We start from the raw sequence: 20,834 nt of genomic DNA on the forward strand, positions 1-20,834 counted from the left end.
GACAGTCTGCCATTAAAACATGAGAGATTGTGTGGAAACAATGACGCGAGCTTTTTCTCCGCTGAGGTGAGAAACACATTTCTGAACAGCCAAATGTGTCGACTAAAAGAATTATTTTTCAGCAGATTATTTCCCTATGGACCAGGAGGCTGTTGACTCAGAATAATAATTCTCTCTCTCTCTCTCTCTGTCCTTCTGTTCAGAGAGAACCCAGGCCCAGGTGCACAGATAGACAGAAACATCGCTCTTTCCAGACTAAAGTGATGCTTGATGTAATTCGAAACCTGTTTTTTTTTTGGTTTTTTTTGTTCTGGGTTGGTTTGTAGCCATCGTCCACAGCAACTCTCACCTCCATTTCTCTCTCTCTCTCTCTCTCTCTCTCTCTGTCTCTCTCTCTCACTCGCTCGCTCGCTCTCCCCCACGCATGCAGAAATCGGCTGTAAGAGAAGGGAGCTGTAAGAGCAGAAATTGGAATGGGAGTACATGGTGAGGGCAGTGTACAATATAGGAATATGTGGCAGCTAGAGAGAGACTGAATCTGTTTGTGTGAGAGTGTGTGGGGTCATATTTTTATATACTGATGGGGACCACATGTCCCAAAAAGAATAGAAATGTGTGTGTGTGTGTATATATATATATATATATAAAGCTATTAGTATATATTAAAGCTAAAAGTTTTCTTTTACTGAATTTAAGGTTAGTGTTAAATTTATGTGTAAGCATGAGATTAATTAGCGGCAGTAATAATTGTGTTAATGGAAGGTCCTTGTAAGGATAGTAAGACAAACCCGTGTGTATATATGACAGCTATAGGGTGAGTCAGATAAAGATGAATATGTGAAGATGAAAGATGAATTCTAAATGTGTCTCGACATGCAGGTTATTATATAACCATTCACCTCTTTTTTTCTAACAGGATTTTTAATTTCACATTTCAGATATTGTGTCACTGTGTTCCATGACATGGTCATGATAAATAATTTAAAGCAAGTTTAAATCTTTTATTCTCCCTATCATACATCACTCTGCATTGTGTGTGTTGGTGGCAGTGTGTTAACAGAGAACAGAGAATATAGGAATTGTGACTGGAAGAGAAAGAGACAGAAGCATATAAAAGAAAGCAGCATTTAAAACACTCCAAATGAATGAACAATCACACATCACGCCACAGTTACGTTTTCAAAGACATCACACACACGCAAAAAAAAAAAAAAAAAAAAAAAAAACCAGAGCCGGTTTCAGTACATCTCTTTTTAATCACATAGAAAAAAAAACATACTTTATACAAAATAGTCTTTTTTTTCCCTTCTCTTTGTGTCATGAATCAGCCAGTCCAACAGAGGAAAAAGAAGAGAGCCCTGTTTTCAAAAGCAGCAATGTACAAAAAAAAAAAAAAAAAAAATATATATATATATATATATATATATATATATATATATATATATATATGTCTCTTTCTGGCAAGGTAGACAAAAAAAAAAAAAAACAACAACCAAAAAACATATCCCATAGAATAACTGGTACATCATATCTTCCAGGAATTTTTGTTTTCTCTTTTATAACTGGTAGCAGCATACAGTTTGCTGTGTCTAGCCATTCTGCAAAGACAGTGATGAGACAGTAGTTCTTAAAGCCTCCCACAGGACATGCCACATACAGGATACATAGTGACGGCAGAGGACCAGTTCATCAAGCCTCGACAGATTGGCCTTATGAAAACCTAGGATTTATTCATTTATCTAACGAAGGGGCAGTGAGAATTGAGTAGGAGTGTAGCATAATGCCATTATCTGTATTACCCTATGTGGACATGAGCTAAACTGTAAGGGTGTTTTGTTTATTTATTTATTTAAATTAAATATGTTTTAGCACTATGCCCCTGAAAAAACCAAAACCCAAACAAACAGGAAAACACTGAAAAACACCACCACCGTCAACCTCTCAAGCTCAGCTACATCATTCTAGTTCATAATTAATTCCAACAAGACACTAGTTTTATTGACTTTCTTTGTAACTGTCCATGATATTTTTTAATTAATCTAGATCTATATCCCAAAATATAAACAAATTAGCTAACTAACTGTAAATTAAACTACCATGACCCGGACCAGGCAGTGACTAAGGATGAATGAAATATATAGCACAGCTGTGCACATTCACATTAATGAAGATGTCTTTGTTTGTCCTGCAAGCTTCGTATCTGACTGCTTGTTGTACCCACATGAATGTAAGAACCTCCCACTTGTGTGACTTCTTTATTGAGTCCTGCAGGAATAAAAAAAAAAAATCCTATTTGTATGTGTATGTAAACACATTATCTGTTCATTCCGAATAACGTACTTGTATCCGGTTACATGTATTTCGGTTACTGTTTAAGATTCTAAAATAGTACTAGAAGGTTTTGATTTCAAATCCCACGACGACAATGGAAGCCACTGTACTGCTACTTTTATCCAACATCACTTACAATTGAGCTGAGCAGTTGAGGGTTAAGCACTGAGGGTAGAATTGGCAGTGCTGGGATTTGAAGTCATAACCTCACAATGAGTAGCCTAGAGCCTTAAGCACTAAGCCACCACTCTCATGCCCAGCTATGAATTTATGAATTGTAGGTCAGTTTGGATTGACATATTGGAGAAAGTCAACGTATGTATTGTGTTTAATCTAAGACGGCTCCTCATTTATGTTGTGTCACTTGGACAGCCATGATTTATAGCATGAAAAAATCTATTTCTCCGAGAGAAAATAATTCTTTTTGCTGTACTTACTGCCGAGGCAATCACTGACTGACCCGTATTGTTGACATGTTCACCAGGTGTTGGTATACACCTAGGCCGTGGACTAGCAATCCATCCATAAACTTAGAAAAAAAAGAAGAAGCCACAGTTGGAAAATGGAGATAGATATCCAGTAAAAGAGATTTGTCAGAATATGGGTCAAGGAAAAAGTAGCACGTGTAGCTCTGATGCTTCTCAAGTTCCACTGTTTGCTATGGTTGCTACAGTGAACGATTTCTTAAATGTCCAACGGCAGACTATGGTCCGGCAAACAGCAATCTTGCCTAGTCTTGTTTCCCAAATGATGGGTTTCATTTCATTGCCTTTAATGATTATGGTTTTGTTCTACTGGCAGACGTCATTGCATCATCGCTTCTTATGTCCCTATAATGGACTGTATTCTTTGCACAAAATGGCATTGTATTACAGAGTAGCTATTTAGACTAAACAGCTGCTCTGCAGCTTTGATAGAATGGCACCTTCACCATGCAAACACACTTTGGTATCACTACTGATGCTGCGTAATATAGTCTGGCAGCCAGATTAACTCTAGTGGCCGTAAAATGGTTCTGTACCAGTGTGAATTAAAGCAGACCTTGAAGCATGTGATATGACGTCCTTATGACGGCTCGTCAAGCTCTGCATAAGTACTGTAGCCTCTATCGGTATGATGTCATTACAGGCAGACTACATCACTTAGACAGATTGAAAGCGCTATAACTCTTCGTCCACAAGGCTGAGAGAGTGTGATGATTATAGCTCTAAAGAGATGATGATCAGAATGGGCTGATGGCAGCACCTGAGGGAATGTTCTGGAAACAGAGATAGAGTGATAGAGATAAATAAGGACAGACAGATATGAAGAGGTGAAAAAAAAAACAAAAAAACAAAGGAAAATAAAAGGGCATGAAGAGACAGGAGGAAAATAGAGACCTCAACTAAACCCCTCTGCAATGCAGTGTAACAGTGGCATTATATCGTGAGCGTAAACAAGGAAAATAGTGTTATTTTTAGAGAGTATGCAAGTGAGGGCTTCGTCTCAGGAGTGATACAGTAGCAGTATGAATGTGCGTGGCTATAGCTGAGTTTGGCACTGTGTGTGTGTGTGTGTGTAGGGAGACATCTGTGCAAACGGGCTGCAGGTGGAACAACTGCTGGTCCGTGTCAGCAGGAGGTGCAGAATCTGCAGATGGTTTTAAAAAAAGACAAAAGAAATACCACGACTGACCCCATATGCTTCAAACACATCGACCCCACATAAACACAACATACAGTATGTGTCCTCACATATTCACAAAACAAACATATGGAAACATGCCCACACCCTTGTGCCACATCCTGCAATGTCAAAGGGAAGGAATGGTAATGCATCAAAGGGAATTTCAAATGTAAGCAAGTGTGTGAGGAAGGAAAGGTGAAATACCAACGCCGTCTTTTTCAAGTACAAGGCAGGTTCTCTGCGATAAGGATTTGAGTCAGGACTGAAGCTTGTTGTACTACTGCCACCTGTGAGATTGCTCTGAAAGCCTTTGAACATCTTTATTTTATACTCCACTTAACTGCTAAGTAGAATTTGATCATTTTAATCATTAAAAATCTGGAGCAGTCTTTTGTTAAACAAAAGTGTGTTGTTTTTTTGTTTTTTTTTTCAATAAAAGGCATAAATGGTATTAGTAATAACCACACATAGTATGATCTGACAAAGAACAGGAACAGCAATTTGAAAATAGTGAGATCATGCCTGTAATTTCTAAAGGCCGTGCTCAATTTCCACATTCCACAAAAAAGACCCACTATTCTACTATATTGTAATGTCAAATACAATCACAGACAAGCCAGATATACTTGACAGGTGAATTTAATTTGCTTCCATCTTTTAAACATTAAACGTTAAAATCCTTTCCTTCAGGGGAGTAGAGGAGGAAATCAGAGGAAACAAAAAGGAAAAGAAAGGAAAAGAAAAGGGATAGAGCAGAAAGGAAAGAAAAAGGGACAGATTAGGAAAGAAAAGAAAAGTAAAAGCAGAAAGGAAAGGAAATTAAAAGAAAAGCGATAGAACAGAAAGGAAAGGAAAATAAAAGAAAAGGGATAGAGCAGAAAGGAAAGGAAAATAAAAGAAAATGGATAGAACAGAAAGGAAAGGAAAATAAAAGATAATGGATAGATCAGAAAGGAAAGGAAAATAAAAGAAAAGGGATAGAGCAGAAAGGAAAGGAAAAGGGACAGATTAGGAAAGAAAAGAAAAGTAAGAGTAGAAAGGAAAGGAAAATAAAAGAAAAGGGATAGAGCAGAAAGGAAAGAAAAGGAAAGGAAAGAGGACAGGACAAGGCGATATTGAGATAAATTCCAAGAGAAGGGAAGGAAAGGAAAGCAAGAACAAAAAGGAAAGGAAAATAAAGGAAAATAAAAGAAAAGGGATAGAGCAGAAAGGAAAAGAAAGAGGACAGGACAAGGTGATTTTGAGATAAATTCCAAGAGACAGGAAGGGAAGGAAAGGAAAGGGTGATGTATATTAATGCAAACACATAGGAGACAAAAAAAAACAAAAAAACAGTTCTATGCATGTCTGAACACAACCTGTTTGAATATGCAAAATTGTATATCTCCCACTAGTGCATTTCCTACTTCCCTTACACCCATGAATAATGTGTAAAAAACAAAAAAACAAAACAATGAAAAAAAAAACAAACAAGGAAAACAGAAAAGAAAAATACACAATAAATACATCTGTCTCTCAGATTCATGCAACAAGTGCCCTATTCTCCCACAGTGTAGGTCCACAGTGTTACGGTTTGTATGCCTTCTCTTTGCTATCTTTCATTTCATTCAACACTAGCTCTAATTTACAGCTATATCTATTTGAAGTAGATAGCAGCCTTATCTACTACAGGTGGGTTTGGGGAGCCAAATGAATTAAAGTGAGTAATCACACAGGAAAGTGTCAGCTTGATGCCCTGCCCACATGCCCACAAGACACTGCATGGACTCCATTTCCTGGAGAAAGGTTATTGGTTAGAGGTGTCTGTTTCGTGCTGACATAGAATCAGCTTCCCTTCATCAGTATTAAATACATTAAAACTGACCTAAGATCAGGAGAATAGTTAAGTGTTTGGGGGCCATCATAGAGCTTTTTCATTAACAGGAATATTATCAATACTAATTTCTTTTTGGGGGTAGAGTGAAGGAGTCACACTGGTAGATTTTGAGGAGGATCTGACTTGAACAATAGTATGGCGTATAACCGGTCAGGTGGAGAGTTCATAGTGATATAATGACAACTAATTCAACACAAAATGATTCTTAATCATTACACGAGTTACAGGGCTAGGCAAAACCACAGTGTTTTTAATGTCACCAGCAGCAAGACTGACCGAGTTCTAGCTAAACAGATTATTTAAACCATAGAACAAATATAAAACAAAAAAGACAGCAGTATGGGATAAATAAACTTTCAGAAAAAATACATAACAAGTCTGGAACACAATATGTTTTCACACTTTCACTTCCAAAAGTCTTTGTATTGGATTCAAATATCTATACACCTTGCCTGTGTTCAACATTAATAATAGTGTTTCAATTTTCTTTAAAAAAAAAAAAAAAAACATCCGTCAGTCTAATTGAACCTTACAGATCACATTTCCCCACAGCTCCAGGTTAAAATGACCCAGACAGCAAGAAACTTGCTACCATATCAAGATCATTTTTAGGTGTTTAAAACTAGTGTGCATCACTATTCATGACCACTGTTTGTCACTCCATATACTCTCCCATAAAATCCTACACCAGATGTCCAAGTCCAAAGTCACTTATGAAAACCAGAAGCAAAATTTCAGTTCTCTCCATGTTTATTCCAGCAAGCTTTTAGTCCCCGAAGAGCTGAACTGCCAAGACCTCTTTTGATTCCCTGTACAGCAGTGGATTTTGAGAAATCGTTACCCACCATGGTGTTCTCTCTCTTTCTAGCCACTCTAGCCAGTACTATACTCCTCCACATCATGTCAGGAGCAACACTGAAGCAGTTGGGCAGCTAACAATTAGAGTCACAGGAGATGAAGGTTTAAATACAAATTTGTTCTTTTTTCAGTAAGTGCCATTTATCCATATCACGTACAATTTGAGCTCTAAATAAGAGGAATCTCTGTGTAAAATACAGTTTGTACGGCCCTTGAATCCATCCACCTCACTAAGGGATCCAGGGATAAAACAGTGATGCTGAGGACACACCAGGTTACATTGGGGGGAGTGAAAATGCCAGTTGGAATCACTGCCTAAAATGGTATAGGCATTTCTTGGTGCCAAACACATAGTACGGTTTCTTAGTAGGCATTTCGGCCAATTTAGAGCTTCCTTGGTGCCGTGAACAGCAGGCTAGGTTGGAATGGAGACAGAAGGCACAATGGGGTCCTGTAGACCCCATGCAGATTAAAAAAATGTGCATCTATCCAGTACCATATTTTTTTTATAGTGTTCACTAAATCAGCCTTATCACGTGTAAGAGTAATCTATATCTGGAATACCTCCTTCTCTATAGCCACGGTTTGTGCCATAGCCCGCATTAGTTGTGTGACTGGGGGGTTTGTATAGACCTGTGCCATTGGAAGGGAAGATTGTGTGTATTATGTAGTCTTCCTGTACTGGCTTGGGCTGCAGTGTCTCTCTGGCAGCCATTGGTGTCATCTGGAATCCAGGTCCTCGGATCTCCAGTATGGTGGTATCTTTTTTAGTGCCCGATTCAATGTAGTCATCATAATGCTTGCTTTTCCGTGAGCTACTGCGGTTGTAGTGATCTCTTGAGGAAAAACGCCTGGAGCGGTGGCCATACCAGCAGAATATTCCAAGAATAAGTGTTAGAGAAACTATCGCAGTAGCTCCACCAATAATCCCAGCAAGTGGAAGTGAGGTGATGTGCTCCGAGCCACGATCCTCTCCTTGGTCAACATCAGACAGGTTGGGATCAGATGTCTCAGCCTTTGCACACACTGGAGCCTCATCCGTGTCTGTGTTCCCTCCAGATATGCTGCCTTTGTTCCCGTTGCCAGAGACTAGGGGTACCATGCAGATGATGTAGCTGGATGCCGGTTGGAGGGCAGTAAGGAGATACTCTCTTCGGTCACCCCTCACTAGAGTCTCAGTAATGGAACCCATTGCAGCACTAGTCCCTAGGCGGAGCCAACTAAGCCTGAAAGAAGAAGATGTTTGAGCCACACTCCATGTGACCCTGATGCTGTCATGGGATAGTGGCTTTACATTCAGGGCCAGGTTCTTGCCCACACCACTGCTGCCAAGTGTGTAGTCTAAGCCTTTGTCCGGAAGCCCCAGACCCGGTCGCTTGGACCGCAGAGTGAACAGGGATCCTTGTGGAGGGGAAAGAGTTGTGGAAATGACTCCTGCTCCACCCATTCTATTGCCAGTAGTACCTCCCCCACCTGGTGAACCCACTCCACCTATCCCCCCACCTCCAGCAGCTGCCAATTCACAGTCATCCATTTGGCTAGTAAGGTCCCTTAGTGGCATGTCACGTACTCGCTCAGGAGATTGGCAAGTTAGTCCTCGGACTGTTATAGTGTTCCCTTTGGCTTCCAGCCAGTCATATAGCCAGCGCAGGTTGCATCCACAGTGCCAAGGGTTGCCACGCACAAGCAACTGCCCCAGGCTTTCCATGTCCCGGAACAAACCTCTGGGAAGTGTGGTCAGGTTGTTCCCGGAAAGGTCCAGCCTCTGAAGACCACGCATTCCATCAAGAGAGCCCCGTGGCATGTGGATCAGTGCATTGTCCTGGAGAGAGAGTCTTTGCAGGTGTGCGCTTGGTAAATTGAGAGGTGGAGTCTGAAGGGAGTTCCGTACCAAAGACAGTTCGGTGAGGTTTGAGAGGCGTGAGAAGGTGTCATCTGCAATGCGCTGATTCGCCAGAAGGTTACCATCCAAGACAAGACGGCGCAGGGAAGATAAACCTCGGAAGGCATGTGTAGGAATTGTTGAGATACGATTATCATCTAAGCGGAGCTCCTCTAATGAAGCTGGAAGCCCTGAGGGAATGCTGGAAAGGTGATTTCTGGAAAGGAAGAGAAGACGAAGACGAGGATTGTCCGCAAAAGCCTGGTCCTCTATACTAACTGTGGACACTGAGTTGTCATCCAAATGCAACTTCTCCAGGAGAGGCAACCTGGCTAATGCAGCCCGAGGTAGCACCCGGATGTTGTTGTCTTGGAGATGAAGTTCCCTTAATGATGGTGGTAGGTGCATGGGAAAGTCATCCAGCTCATTATCATAGAGATATATAACCTCCACAGTAGTGAGGTACTCCAAGGATGTGGGAAGTCCTGCATTATCTATATGATTGTTTTGAAGATAAAGAATGGAGGCAGATGGGGGGAGTGGTGGGATGGCACTCAGACCACGGTCATTGCAGTAAATAAAGTCTTCGTCACATCGGCACACAGAGGGACACACTACATCCCCCTCTGCATCCATTTCCTGTGACGCAGTTGGAGCACAGTGCAGCACCTCGGCCAACAGTGTGAGGCACAGCAGGAGAAGAAAGAGCCAATCACGAAGCTCGGCCATGGCTTCAGGAGCCATGATTCCAATGTCTAACCTTTCCTCCTCTTGATTTTCTTGATGTTGTGCCTTTATCTTCTGTGTAGCTACTTCACAGATACCCAGAATGTAGGTCCTCTGTTAAGGTGCAAAGAAGTTCAGTGCTTAGCCACAGTAGAGCTAAGGCAGCCAGCCTGAGGAGAGAGAGAAAAATAAGCTTGAATTAATACCTAAATTACTCAAGATTCCTCTGATTTTCCAATTACAACCTAAAATGCCACAGACTGCATAGGCTTTTTAAATTACATGTCCAAACAGATCTAAAACAATTATGCATCCACAATTCTACTGAAGAGGTAGACACCAGCCATCATGCAGTATAAAGACACTTTAAGGGAGAGCAAGAAAAATGGGCCAAAGTGACTTTATGAGTGATCAAGGTGCTGAGTTTATTGAACAGAACACAGTTTGATGCCATTAAAATGTAGCAATGTCATCTTTGTAGATAAGAAATGACAGTGCATGTACCACATGTTCTAAATGGCTGTGTGGAGCATTTAAATTCCTTTCAATCTGAAGTGTGTGCACACAGTGATTTCTGTCCAAGCATCACAAATATTTTCAAACATGACCATCCTTTACTTCCTCTCCGGTACAACCTTAGTTTGTTGACAATACTTTAGAGTCAGCTCATGTGTGCATATGTGGTTTTGCACCTGTATGTGTGTATCTGAGAAACAAAATGTTTGTCAGGGAAAGTTGGATTAGGGTAGGCGATAAGGGCGTGTTTGAGACTAAACAGCTGCTCAAATGAATCTGTTGACCAGCATGGGGTATTTGGGTCATTTCTCTGTTATACCACTGAAAAGATTCTAGAGAGAGAGAGAGGTAAAGAGAGAGTGATTGACAGGGAAATGTGTGTGGGATTACAGAGCATATAGGTGTTGTGAGTGCTGTGAATGATTAAGCAGGTGCTCGGGAGAAGACTATAGAAAAAACTATTAAAAATATTAAAACTGTTAAAAATATAACATATGATTTAATTTTGTTGACATATACAGACATCTTATTGCAAAACTTGTCCAAATAGACATAAAATGTTGTGTAAAATAAGCAACTTTTTTATACGAACTATAAAGACTTGGTATAAATGAGTATGCATGGCTAAGCCTTCCCGCTATCTATTTTTTTTTTAAGGAAAACATACTAGACGTAAAAATAAGCATCAGCTTTTGACATCCACATCATTTTATTTGCTGTAAACAAATAATTTAAAATGGATTCTTTTTTACAGAACCACCAATGATTGTAAGAAAAATACATAGAATTGTATGAAGTAGAGGCTGGGGCTGATTTCATTCTAGCTCAGACTATAGATTCATGCAGCCTTTCATTAACAATCATGTCAAATGATTACACTTAGTAACACTAGATAATAATTTTTTTTTTTTTACACCTAAAGTAAAATAAACATAAAGATTACATTATTTTCTCAATCACTGATTTTTTTTTTTTCAAAATGTCTACAATCTCCAAGTCAGAAGACTACGTGAACAAATTAGGCTCATGGATGGCACAACTTTGGTTTGAGTGAAAGAACTGTCTAATGGCAAGAGACAGCTTCTCTATTTACCGTGCTTGCTATTCAGAAGAGACACGACATAATTACGGACTTGAATGCACTTCCCTTAAAAAAAAAAAGCAATCAAAACTGGTCCTGCCTGTCTTTCAATAAGTGTGTTTCTATGCATAGGTATAACAGTTTTATGCCTTTGAGATCTCAAGCTACTGTATAAGGCTCAACCATAATGGATTCATAATAGTAAAGTTGAGTTGCTGATAGGTAGTAAAATGTTTTAGTCCTCCTATTCAATATCATAACCAGACTTCACTGACAGTTACACTCTAACAATCACGGTATTACATCAAGATATGAGACAAAGTTGTCTCTATTTAATTTTGTATGATTTTCCAACAACAGATCAATACAGAAAAAAAACATATTCAGTTTATTGTTTTCCTATTGGTTTTATTGTGGTCATGCACCTTCAGACCTTTATAACTATGCTAGTAACAAAAAGCTAGTCCAATGAACAAAGTATACACATTTAGAGCATAAATTTAAATTTAATTTAAATGTAATTTGACTGAAGAATTAACGACATTCCACAAAAAAAATGTTTTGAATAAGCAACTGCCTCTACAACTAACCCTGGATCTTTTCATAGTAATTGCACATACTGTACACTGCAGTTTTGTTTCTTGTGCCAATTACTGTATATTTACAAAGAAAAATCTTTGTGCATCTAAGTGTTAGTTTAAATCTAAGTGTTAGTTTAAATCTAAGTGTTAGTCATGTTGGCAGAAAATACACGTGTATACTCTGCTACACAACACTGAGGATCTGGTCTTGGTCACTGAGGAACCTCACATACGTATTATTGTGTGTGGATGCATGAGTGCTTGACCATTTAAGTGCATGCATGTGTGGTCCCTTAACATTTGTGCATGTATGTGTGCGAGAAGTACACATGAATCACTAGGAGACAACCTGACTTGGGGCTGTCCAGACGGCCTGTCGCCTGAGCACCCCCACCACGCCACACCCCTCCAATATTCCAGGCAGTGATAGAGCAGCTTGGGACTATATCAATTTACATCCAGGGACCCTGGGACAGGCCTGAGCAAGAGAGACAGAGCTCTGTTATCACTCCCTCATAAAATTCACCGCATTACAATAAAACTATATCTGGTGCTGCCAGGTGTCACGTGTGAGTGAATGAAATAAAAATAACGGTTTATCCGAAGGGGAACAGGGGCGCATGTGAAGATATGGCCATATTCCATGGTGAGCAGAAGATAAAGCCAAGTAGGCAGCTATCTGCTGATGCATGTCCATAAATAACAACTTTTTATATATGCAATTGGCAGTGGAGAATGCAGAGATGCAGGCTGATCAAAACACATGAGGGGGTGATGTACAAAAGAGATGGATGAGAGAGAAAAAAAGTGATACAATGAGAATAAGAGACTGATGGTGGGAGGGAAAAGGAAAGGAAGCATGAACATAGGGGAGAAAGTTAATGGTCATTCTCGGATGAATCACCCATCGGTCCATCTGCCCATCCGTCTGTCCGTCTTTTAATTTCTTTTCATTTTCTGCCTAATAAGGTTATTTGGTTGTCATCCAGGCATTGCGTAATTCAAATCAATAAAGCATGACTGTGATGCATGACTGTAAGAATTTTATTTTTCTCAGCATAGAAGGTGTCTTAAAATTCCCTGAAAATGTCATTTGGAGCCATTAAATAGAATATATAATCTATGTAGAATACTAAACTGTTTAATATATGAGGAATAAAACACAATGGGGCATGCTGTTATAGGAAAACCATCAAGAATGGGGTGGCCCAATATGAAATAGAGTTACTCTTACCACTCCAAAGATGATGATTTTCCAATAACAGCACAAGTGTTTTATTCCTGTTATTCAAGTTAGTTCCCTCAACAGCCTCTTTTTTTTTTTCCTCTTTCACTAAGTTAATAAGACACAAAAAACTCAGCTTGTCATGTTACTGAGAATGTGTAAAGTGTAAAGTTTCTCTCTTTGGCAGAAAACTTACTGAGTGATACAAAGCACTGACACTGGAGACTCCATGAATGATAAATATAGTACATCTCCTTAAGAAAGACTACATCATCAACCAGGATGTGCTCACAAGATATTCTTGTGTAGAAACAATTCTCTTTCCAAACAGAAATGAAACAAAGATTCAAGTACGAAAAAAAAAGCTTCCATATAGGACCTTAAAAGGTTTTCTTTTCGGTTTCTTCCAATAGGGGAACCCTAAAGGTTCTATGTAGAACCCTATAACAGGCTTTTCTTTCCAAAAAGTTTCCTAGTAGAACCTCAACCTCTACAACTGTACCTTTCTAACTACCCAAACCATCCAAAGAGACTTTTCCGATATACATGACATACATTTTTGGAAACCATTGGTTCTCTCAAAGACATTTCTCAAAATGATAAAACAACACTTAAAATAATTAAAAAAATCTATATATAAAATAAAACATTTTCTTCAACATGAAAATGCTACCCCATGCCAAGCTTCAGCTAAAGAGCTTTTAAACAGTGAACAGTAATAAAAGTTACTAACTCTCTATTGCTCCCTCGTTCCTGCTTTCCTTCCTCCCTCTCCCTGTCCAGCATTTACTAACCCAATCCCTGTTGGTCCATGAAGAAGCCTGTTCTGTGCATCCAAACCTGTTGCCATGGAATTCATTTGAATCAATGTCCCTCCTCACCAAATTGAAGATTAAATATTAATCCTTAAAGCATGAAGGACCAGACAGTGCCGACTCCTGATCCCCCATCCCACAGCAAAATTACAGGCCCTTATTTCATTAGAAAATATTCAAATAGAGGAATGAGACAAGGAACACACACTTGGTGCAATATTCTTTTTCTGTTCTTAAAATGAAAAGTTCTCAGCTCCAATCCTTTTGCCCCCCTGACCTGTAAACCGACAGCTGAAAATAGCGAATTAAAAGCATAATAAAATAGCATACATCCTGCAAACACATTACGATTTCATGACCTCAATTTAATATCTTGTGGTTTCATTAGCTTGTGTGCATGAGCAGCTGTCTGAACATGATATTTAAAAAAAATAAAAAAAATATATCACATGCAGAATAATAGGACGTGCAGTGCTACTTTGTAAGATGGCAGATAATGAGGGTGGAAGCCATATTGTTAAATGAAACTAAATTTGTAGTGATTAATGTGAAAAATATAATTAAGACTATTCATGCAGCAAGATAATGTTAATATACAAGATTTATATTAGATTAATAAGTGTATTTCAATGCTTGCCACATTCTCATTCATCTATCATGAATGTTTCAGTGCATTGGCTCTGGAAAAACATGGATGCCCAGAGCAAGATTGTATTTGTATGTCTAGTCTCTGAATTTGCTAAACATATAAAGAAGATCTACATGAATTATTTCTGTGCGAGTAGCAATGAGCACATGAGAAACATTGTGTCAGTAAATCAACAGAATTACGTTACAAAGCCAAACTTACAAAGCTGTTAAAACATCATTTCACAACACAAAAAGAACTCATTTTATCCAGTTTAAAATGATGCAAAGGGAAATATGGTTACTTGACTTTGCCGTCATATTGTGCATGATATCATGCGCATTTATAACAGAGAATGCAGGCTTGGTGGATCTTGTTTGAGTTCCTGGCTGAGTTGAATGGCTGCTCCATTTCACTTTTCCATGAGGTTGGTTTTTCCAAGTTCTGTATACCAGGGATTTCAAACTTAAGTCGGCAACTCTGAATATGGCCCAGTGCTGGGAGTATTTGTTGTGCAATTCCCATGATCACTTTATACGCAGAGTCACTTGCTATTTTTGTCTGTGACTATTTTATCTCTGTTTATTATTCACTGTACAGGGTGTCCCCAAAGTCTCCACACATAGGAGAATATATATATATATATATATATATATATATATATATATATATATATACATATATATACATATATAATCTCACAAGTGAGTACATCCCTCACATTTTTGTAAATATTTGATTATATCTTTTCATGTGACAACACTGAAGAAATGACACTTTGCTACAATGTAAAGTAGTGAGTGTACAGCTTGTGTAACAGTGTAAATTTGCTGTCCCCTCAAAATAACTCAACACACAGCCATTAATGTTTAAACCGCTGGCAACAAAAGTGAGTACACCCCTAAGTGAAAATGTCCAAATTGGGCCAATTAGCCATTTTCCCTCCCAGGTGTCATGTGACTTGTTAGTGTTACAAGGTCTCAGGTGTTTATGGGAAGCAGGTGTGTTAAATCTGGTGTCATTGCTCTCACACTCCCTCATACTGGTCACTGGAAGTTCAACATGGCACCTCATGGCAAAGAACTCTCTGAGGATCTGAAAAAAAGAATTGTTGCTCTACATAAAGATGGCCTAGGCTATAAGAAGACTGCCAAGACCCTGACACTGAGCTGCAGCACGGTGGCCAAGACCATACAGCGGTTTAACAGGACAGGTTCCACTCAGAACAGGCCTCGCCATGGTCGACCAAAGAAGTTGAGTGCACGTGCTCAAAGTCATATCCAGAGGTTGTGTTTGGGAAACAGACATATGAGTGCTGCCAGCATTGCTGCAGAGGTTGAAGGGGTAGGGGGTCAGCCTGTCAGTGCTCAGACCATACGCCGCACACTGCATCAAATTGGTCTGCATGGCTGTTGTCCCAGAAGGAATCCTCTTCTAAAGATGATGCACAAGAAAGCCCGCAAACTGTTTGCTGAAGACAAGCAGACTAAGGACATGGATTACTGGAATCATGTCCTGTGGTCTGATGAGACCAAGATAAACTTATTTGGTTCAGATGGTGTCAAGCGTGTGTGGCGGCAACCAGGTGAGGAGTACAAAGACAAGTGTGTCTTGACTACAGTCAAGCATGGTGGTGGGAGTGTCCTGGTCTGGGGCTGCATGAGTGCTGCCGGCACTGGGGAGCTACAGTTCATTGAGGGAACCATGAATGCCAACATGTACTGTGACATACTGAAGCAGAGCATGATCCCCTCCCTTCGGAGACTGGGCCGCAGGGCAGTATTCCAGCATGATAACGACCCTAAACACACCTCCAAGACGACCACTGCTTTGCTAAAGAAGCTGAGGGTGAAGGTGATGGACTGGCCAAGCATGTCTCCGGACCTAAACCCTATTGAGCATCTGTGGGGCATCCTCAAACAGAAAGTGGAGGAGCACAAGGTCTCTAACATCCACCAGCTCCGTGATGTCGTCATGGAGGAGAGGAAGAGGACTCCAGTGGCAACCTGTGAAGCTCTGGTGAACTCCATGCCCAAGAGGATTAAGGCAGTGCTGGAAAATAATGGTGACCATACAAAATATTGACACTTTGGGCCCAATTTGGACATTTTCACTTAGGGGTGTACTCACTTTTGTTGCCAGCGGTTTAGACATTAATGGCTGTGTGTTGAGTTATTTTGAGGGGACACACTCACTATTTTACATTGTAGGAAAGTGTCATTTCTTCAGTGTTGTCACATGAAAAGATATAATCAAATATTTACGAAAATGTGAGGGGTGTACTCACTTTTGTGAGATACTATATATATAAATATATATTAAAGAATGCTATTGACTAAAGAAGAACGTATTGAAATCATTCTCATGGCTGGATCAGGAAGCTGTCACAAGGTGACACTTTTTTTTGCTAAAACGTGTTAAGTTCCCCTATGAATGGAGACTTTTTGGACACCCTGTAGTTCATCTCTCACTTTACACAGTCCATCAATAGAAACGGACCATGACAGGATCACCACTGACTAGGTCTGATTTGGGTGGTGGACATTCTCAGCACGGTAATGACACATGGAAGTGTGTGTTTAGTTGTGTGTTGGGGTATTTGTTGTCCACTGTGTCAATGTGATTGTGTATAGGTGTGGGTTATTTGTTTCTGCAGGATAACAAATGCAGGATCCACATTTGATTATTGTCATCACAGCCAAATGATGTATACCGTAACTAATCACCTGTAATGAATTTGGTTACCTTTGCCCAGGTACCAAGAGTACCAAATACGGACCAATTAATGCAGAGAGTTAGTTAGTCAAACTGTCACAGAATCGTCACGTTCAATCAATCATTCAACTAAACCACCATCTAAATAAAATTTTTTTTAAAAAAATATACGTGTTGTGTATATAAAGGGGTCTTTGGTTTGTCCCTCTGAGATTGACAGTCCCTTAAAGGTTCTATGTGGAACTCTCTTACAATTAGGTTACAAGTCAATCTCCTCTAGAGAGCTAGGAGCATAACCCATTTTCATTCTGGAATAGTATTTTTTCTTTTTGCAGCAAATCACAATAAATATTCATTCATGATGTGGATACTACTATATACTTTAATGGACTGTATGGTTTCTACTCTCAGGATGTAACTGCAGTGTCCTCAAATGCTGCATCAGTCTTGAATGTGATTAATCTGTCACTGTCATTAAGTGGGGCGACTCCGACAGTCATGCGGCACCCAAGTAAATTTTACATTGAAGCAAATTATACACATCTCTGCTCATCTTTCCTCGGTTCTTCCTTCCCTCTGCATCTCTTAATCATGTCATTTTAGCTTTTCTTTCAAACAACTTTGGGTTCAAAGCTGAGAGCTGGCTACGAATTTAATTCGGGAGTCACGGTTCTTTAGCATTCTACAGTTTTGTGATAAGAATATTTTTTTAATAGGATTTTTTTTCTTTTTTTTTTCTTTTTTTGCAAGCTAGGCAAATCAATTTCTTAACTCAATTCAATTCATTACTCTAGACTCATTACTTGCTTTAAATTTAAGTCAGCACAAATGAAAAAAATTCACATAAACACAGACTTCCAGTGGTGTGCAGGGCCCAAGGCGACGTTTCAGTTGTATGAGGGAATGTGGCTTGTGTATGGTGTGTGCATACAAATAAACTATAGAACATCATCAGAGCACAAATTATACCATACACTGTATAGAAAAAAAAAAGAAAAGTTGACTTCACTTAAAATGTCAAAGCAACTTGCTGCACAGTTTGGTTTTTTTTAGTTTACTTAACTTAACACAATTTTTAACCTAGAGTTACCTTGAAATTTTAAGTTAAGTCAACTTTTCTTTTCTATAGTGTAGGAAAGAAATCAATTTTTAAATATTTAAGAACTTGAATTTCCATAGCTGTTAAACATGTCGACATTTCCATTTCCGTAGCTGTTTCTTGCCAGTATTTCTAACCGATGTCCTAAAAAGACCATTAAAATTAAATCATGGAATACAAATATAATATACTTCACATACAGCAGAGCAGCCAGCAGTTAATTATTGATTGTTTCTTTCTAGCATAAACTCGTGCTCTAAGATCAATAATACAATAATTTCCCATACATATTCTAAAAGATCGGCCAAGTTTTTTGTTTAGTTGCTGCTTTCTGCCATGGGCAAAATATATTTCCATCCCTCACAACCTGTCAGAATGTCTCGCTGGCTAACTGAGCAGTGTTGTTTAATTAGTCATATGACAAAGTGCACTCTGAGTAACATTAGTTTGTGATCTACATTGGCATAAAAATAATGTTTAAAAAACCCCCCATCTAGTTAAAGTTCTCTGTAGCTGCTTTGTTGATTGAAGAAAGGTCTCACTATCCATTTCTTGCTATAATCTTAGCTGATAGTCAGTTCAGGGCTTTGATCGACTGCCCCTTTCGCCTACCCTTTGAGACGGCTCTGATTGTTCACTCACTTAATCATAGGCTAAATTAAAGTCCCAGGGAAGCAAAACCTGTGATTTCATTCTAATGGCATTGATGTTGGTCGCAATCTGCAACATAAGAGTGACTTTCCTTCATCTACATGTCCCTTTACAGAACTTTCTGCCTTTCAGGCAGTTACACTCACAAAAACTTCACCCTCACCAATCACAAGAACAACATTCAGGGCTTGAAAATCGACAAATGAGGCTAAAATATGGCACTGGTAGGGAACTCTGTTAAGTGACCAGACACTTTGGTGTGCCTCATACAAAGTGTGATATAATAATAAAACTTTATTAGAGTGTCAATAACTGTATATTATCTCCTTGTGCACACACACACACACACACACACACAACATTTGGAAATATTTTGACTAGTTAAAATACTATCCATCCATCCATTTTTTGTACCGCTTATCCTACACAGGAGCCTGGAGGCTATCTTAGAGGACTTGGGGCACAAGGCAGGGGACACTTTAGATGGGGTGTCAACCCATCTCAGGACACAATCATTATTTAGAAATGCCAAATAGCCGACAACGCATGTCTTTAGACTTTGGATTGGGGGAGGAAACTGAAGTGCCCAGAGGAAACCCCAGAAGCAATGGGAGAACATGCAAACTCCACACACACAGGGCAGCGGTGGGATTCAAACCCTCAACCTCAGAGGTGTGAAGTAAGCATGCTACAATGTCCCCTTAGTTGAAATACTATTAGCTGACTAGTGGCTGGGGAGCTACACAGTTATTTTCAAGCCCTAATGATGAAGCTAACCTAGCAAGAAAAAAAATAGTGAGTAAAAGATAAACTTGCATGTAAAAACGTTAATGACTAAACCCCCCCCCCGACCCCCCCCCCCCATATTAGGGTGTAATTAAGGTCTTTTTTATTTTTTAAAGTAAAACCCAAATTAGTTACTTTTCAATGGTTTATTCACTATGAATTAGACTTTATTAATACTCACTTGTATTGGTCATAATTGGGGATATGTTGGGTGAAAATGACTAATAAATGCATTATTAGTTGTGATAAATTATTAAATGTCCTCAATGTGAAAACAACTGAGCATAAACTAATCATCTAAATTCAATACACATGTCTTATTAGTGTAAAATTAGCAACATATTATACCAGTAGGTTCTGGTGGCTTCAAGTGACTTCTGCGGACTTCTGAAGGCACTAATACTACAATACATGTCCCATATTATTCTATTCACATACATTTTAATATTAATTCCTTAAATTAACATTCCAATGATGTTTTGTTTATGACCTACAGTGTTATTTTTCAGATAAGAGATAAGAGAATTGTTATTTCAGTGTTGGTAGCCTTGGTTTTGTGGATGCAACATATACTGGTCCATTAGTATTCAACTTCTTGTTGTTGTTGTTTTTTTTTTTTTAAATAATTTTGACTTTAGAATATGGGACACCTGCAATGGACTGGCACCCTGTCCAGGGTGTACCCCGCCTTGTGCCCGATGCTGCCTGGGATAGGCTCCAGGTTCCCCGTGACCCTGAAAAGGAGTAAGCGGTAGAAGATGGATGGATGGATGGATGGAATATGGGACACAATTTGACTTACTAAAAACTCGTGAAGTGCATTTTAGCTACTAATTAGTGATAATTAAAACTCTACTTTGGCATATAGAACACATAAGATAATATTAGAGACTTATTCAGCATTTTAAAAGCTCTTAAAACACAGTGAAGTGAAGTGCCTTGAAATGCGCAGCGTTATTTGATGGGTTGACTTACTTCCCACTGAAACAGGAAGTCACAGTTGGACATACTGAGGACCTGTGAAATTTGTCATTGTTTTGGAGCACACTAGCTTATAGATAACCTTAAGGCTAACATAGTCATACTAAAAGCCATAAAACTGCCATTTTGATTTCATGGGGATTTTAAAGTTATAAACTACACGTCACATGATGCTACCTAGAATCTACAGGTATAATACAGCATGTAGCGTACACTAACAACAGGTGAATTTAGATGCTCTATAATTTGCACAACAATGCTTAACAAAGCATTAATTCCACATTATCACAACTGATAATGCATTTATTAGTCATTTTTACACAACAGTTCTTCAATTATGTATTAATACAAGTGTTTATGAACAAAATTCAATTCATAGTGAATAATAAATAGTGCCTAATTAGGGCTTTATTAAACA

General features: G+C 39.0%; 1 protein-coding gene across 1 annotated transcript; it reads right to left on the reverse strand.

Moving 5' to 3' along the window:
- Window positions 1-1,452: 1,452 nt before the first annotated feature.
- flrt1a (fibronectin leucine rich transmembrane protein 1a) lies at window positions 1,453-9,468 on the reverse strand. Its single transcript, XM_053618613.1, has one exon. The coding sequence runs from the start codon at window positions 9,354-9,356 to the stop codon at window positions 7,263-7,265; it is 2,094 nt and encodes a 697-aa protein (XP_053474588.1). The 5' UTR covers window positions 9,357-9,468; the 3' UTR covers window positions 1,453-7,262.
- Window positions 9,469-20,834: the final 11,366 nt, after the last annotated feature.

Source organism: Ictalurus furcatus, chromosome 28 (assembly GCF_023375685.1).
Source record: "Ictalurus furcatus strain D&B chromosome 28, Billie_1.0, whole genome shotgun sequence".
Taxonomy (NCBI): Eukaryota; Metazoa; Chordata; class Actinopteri; order Siluriformes; family Ictaluridae; genus Ictalurus; species Ictalurus furcatus.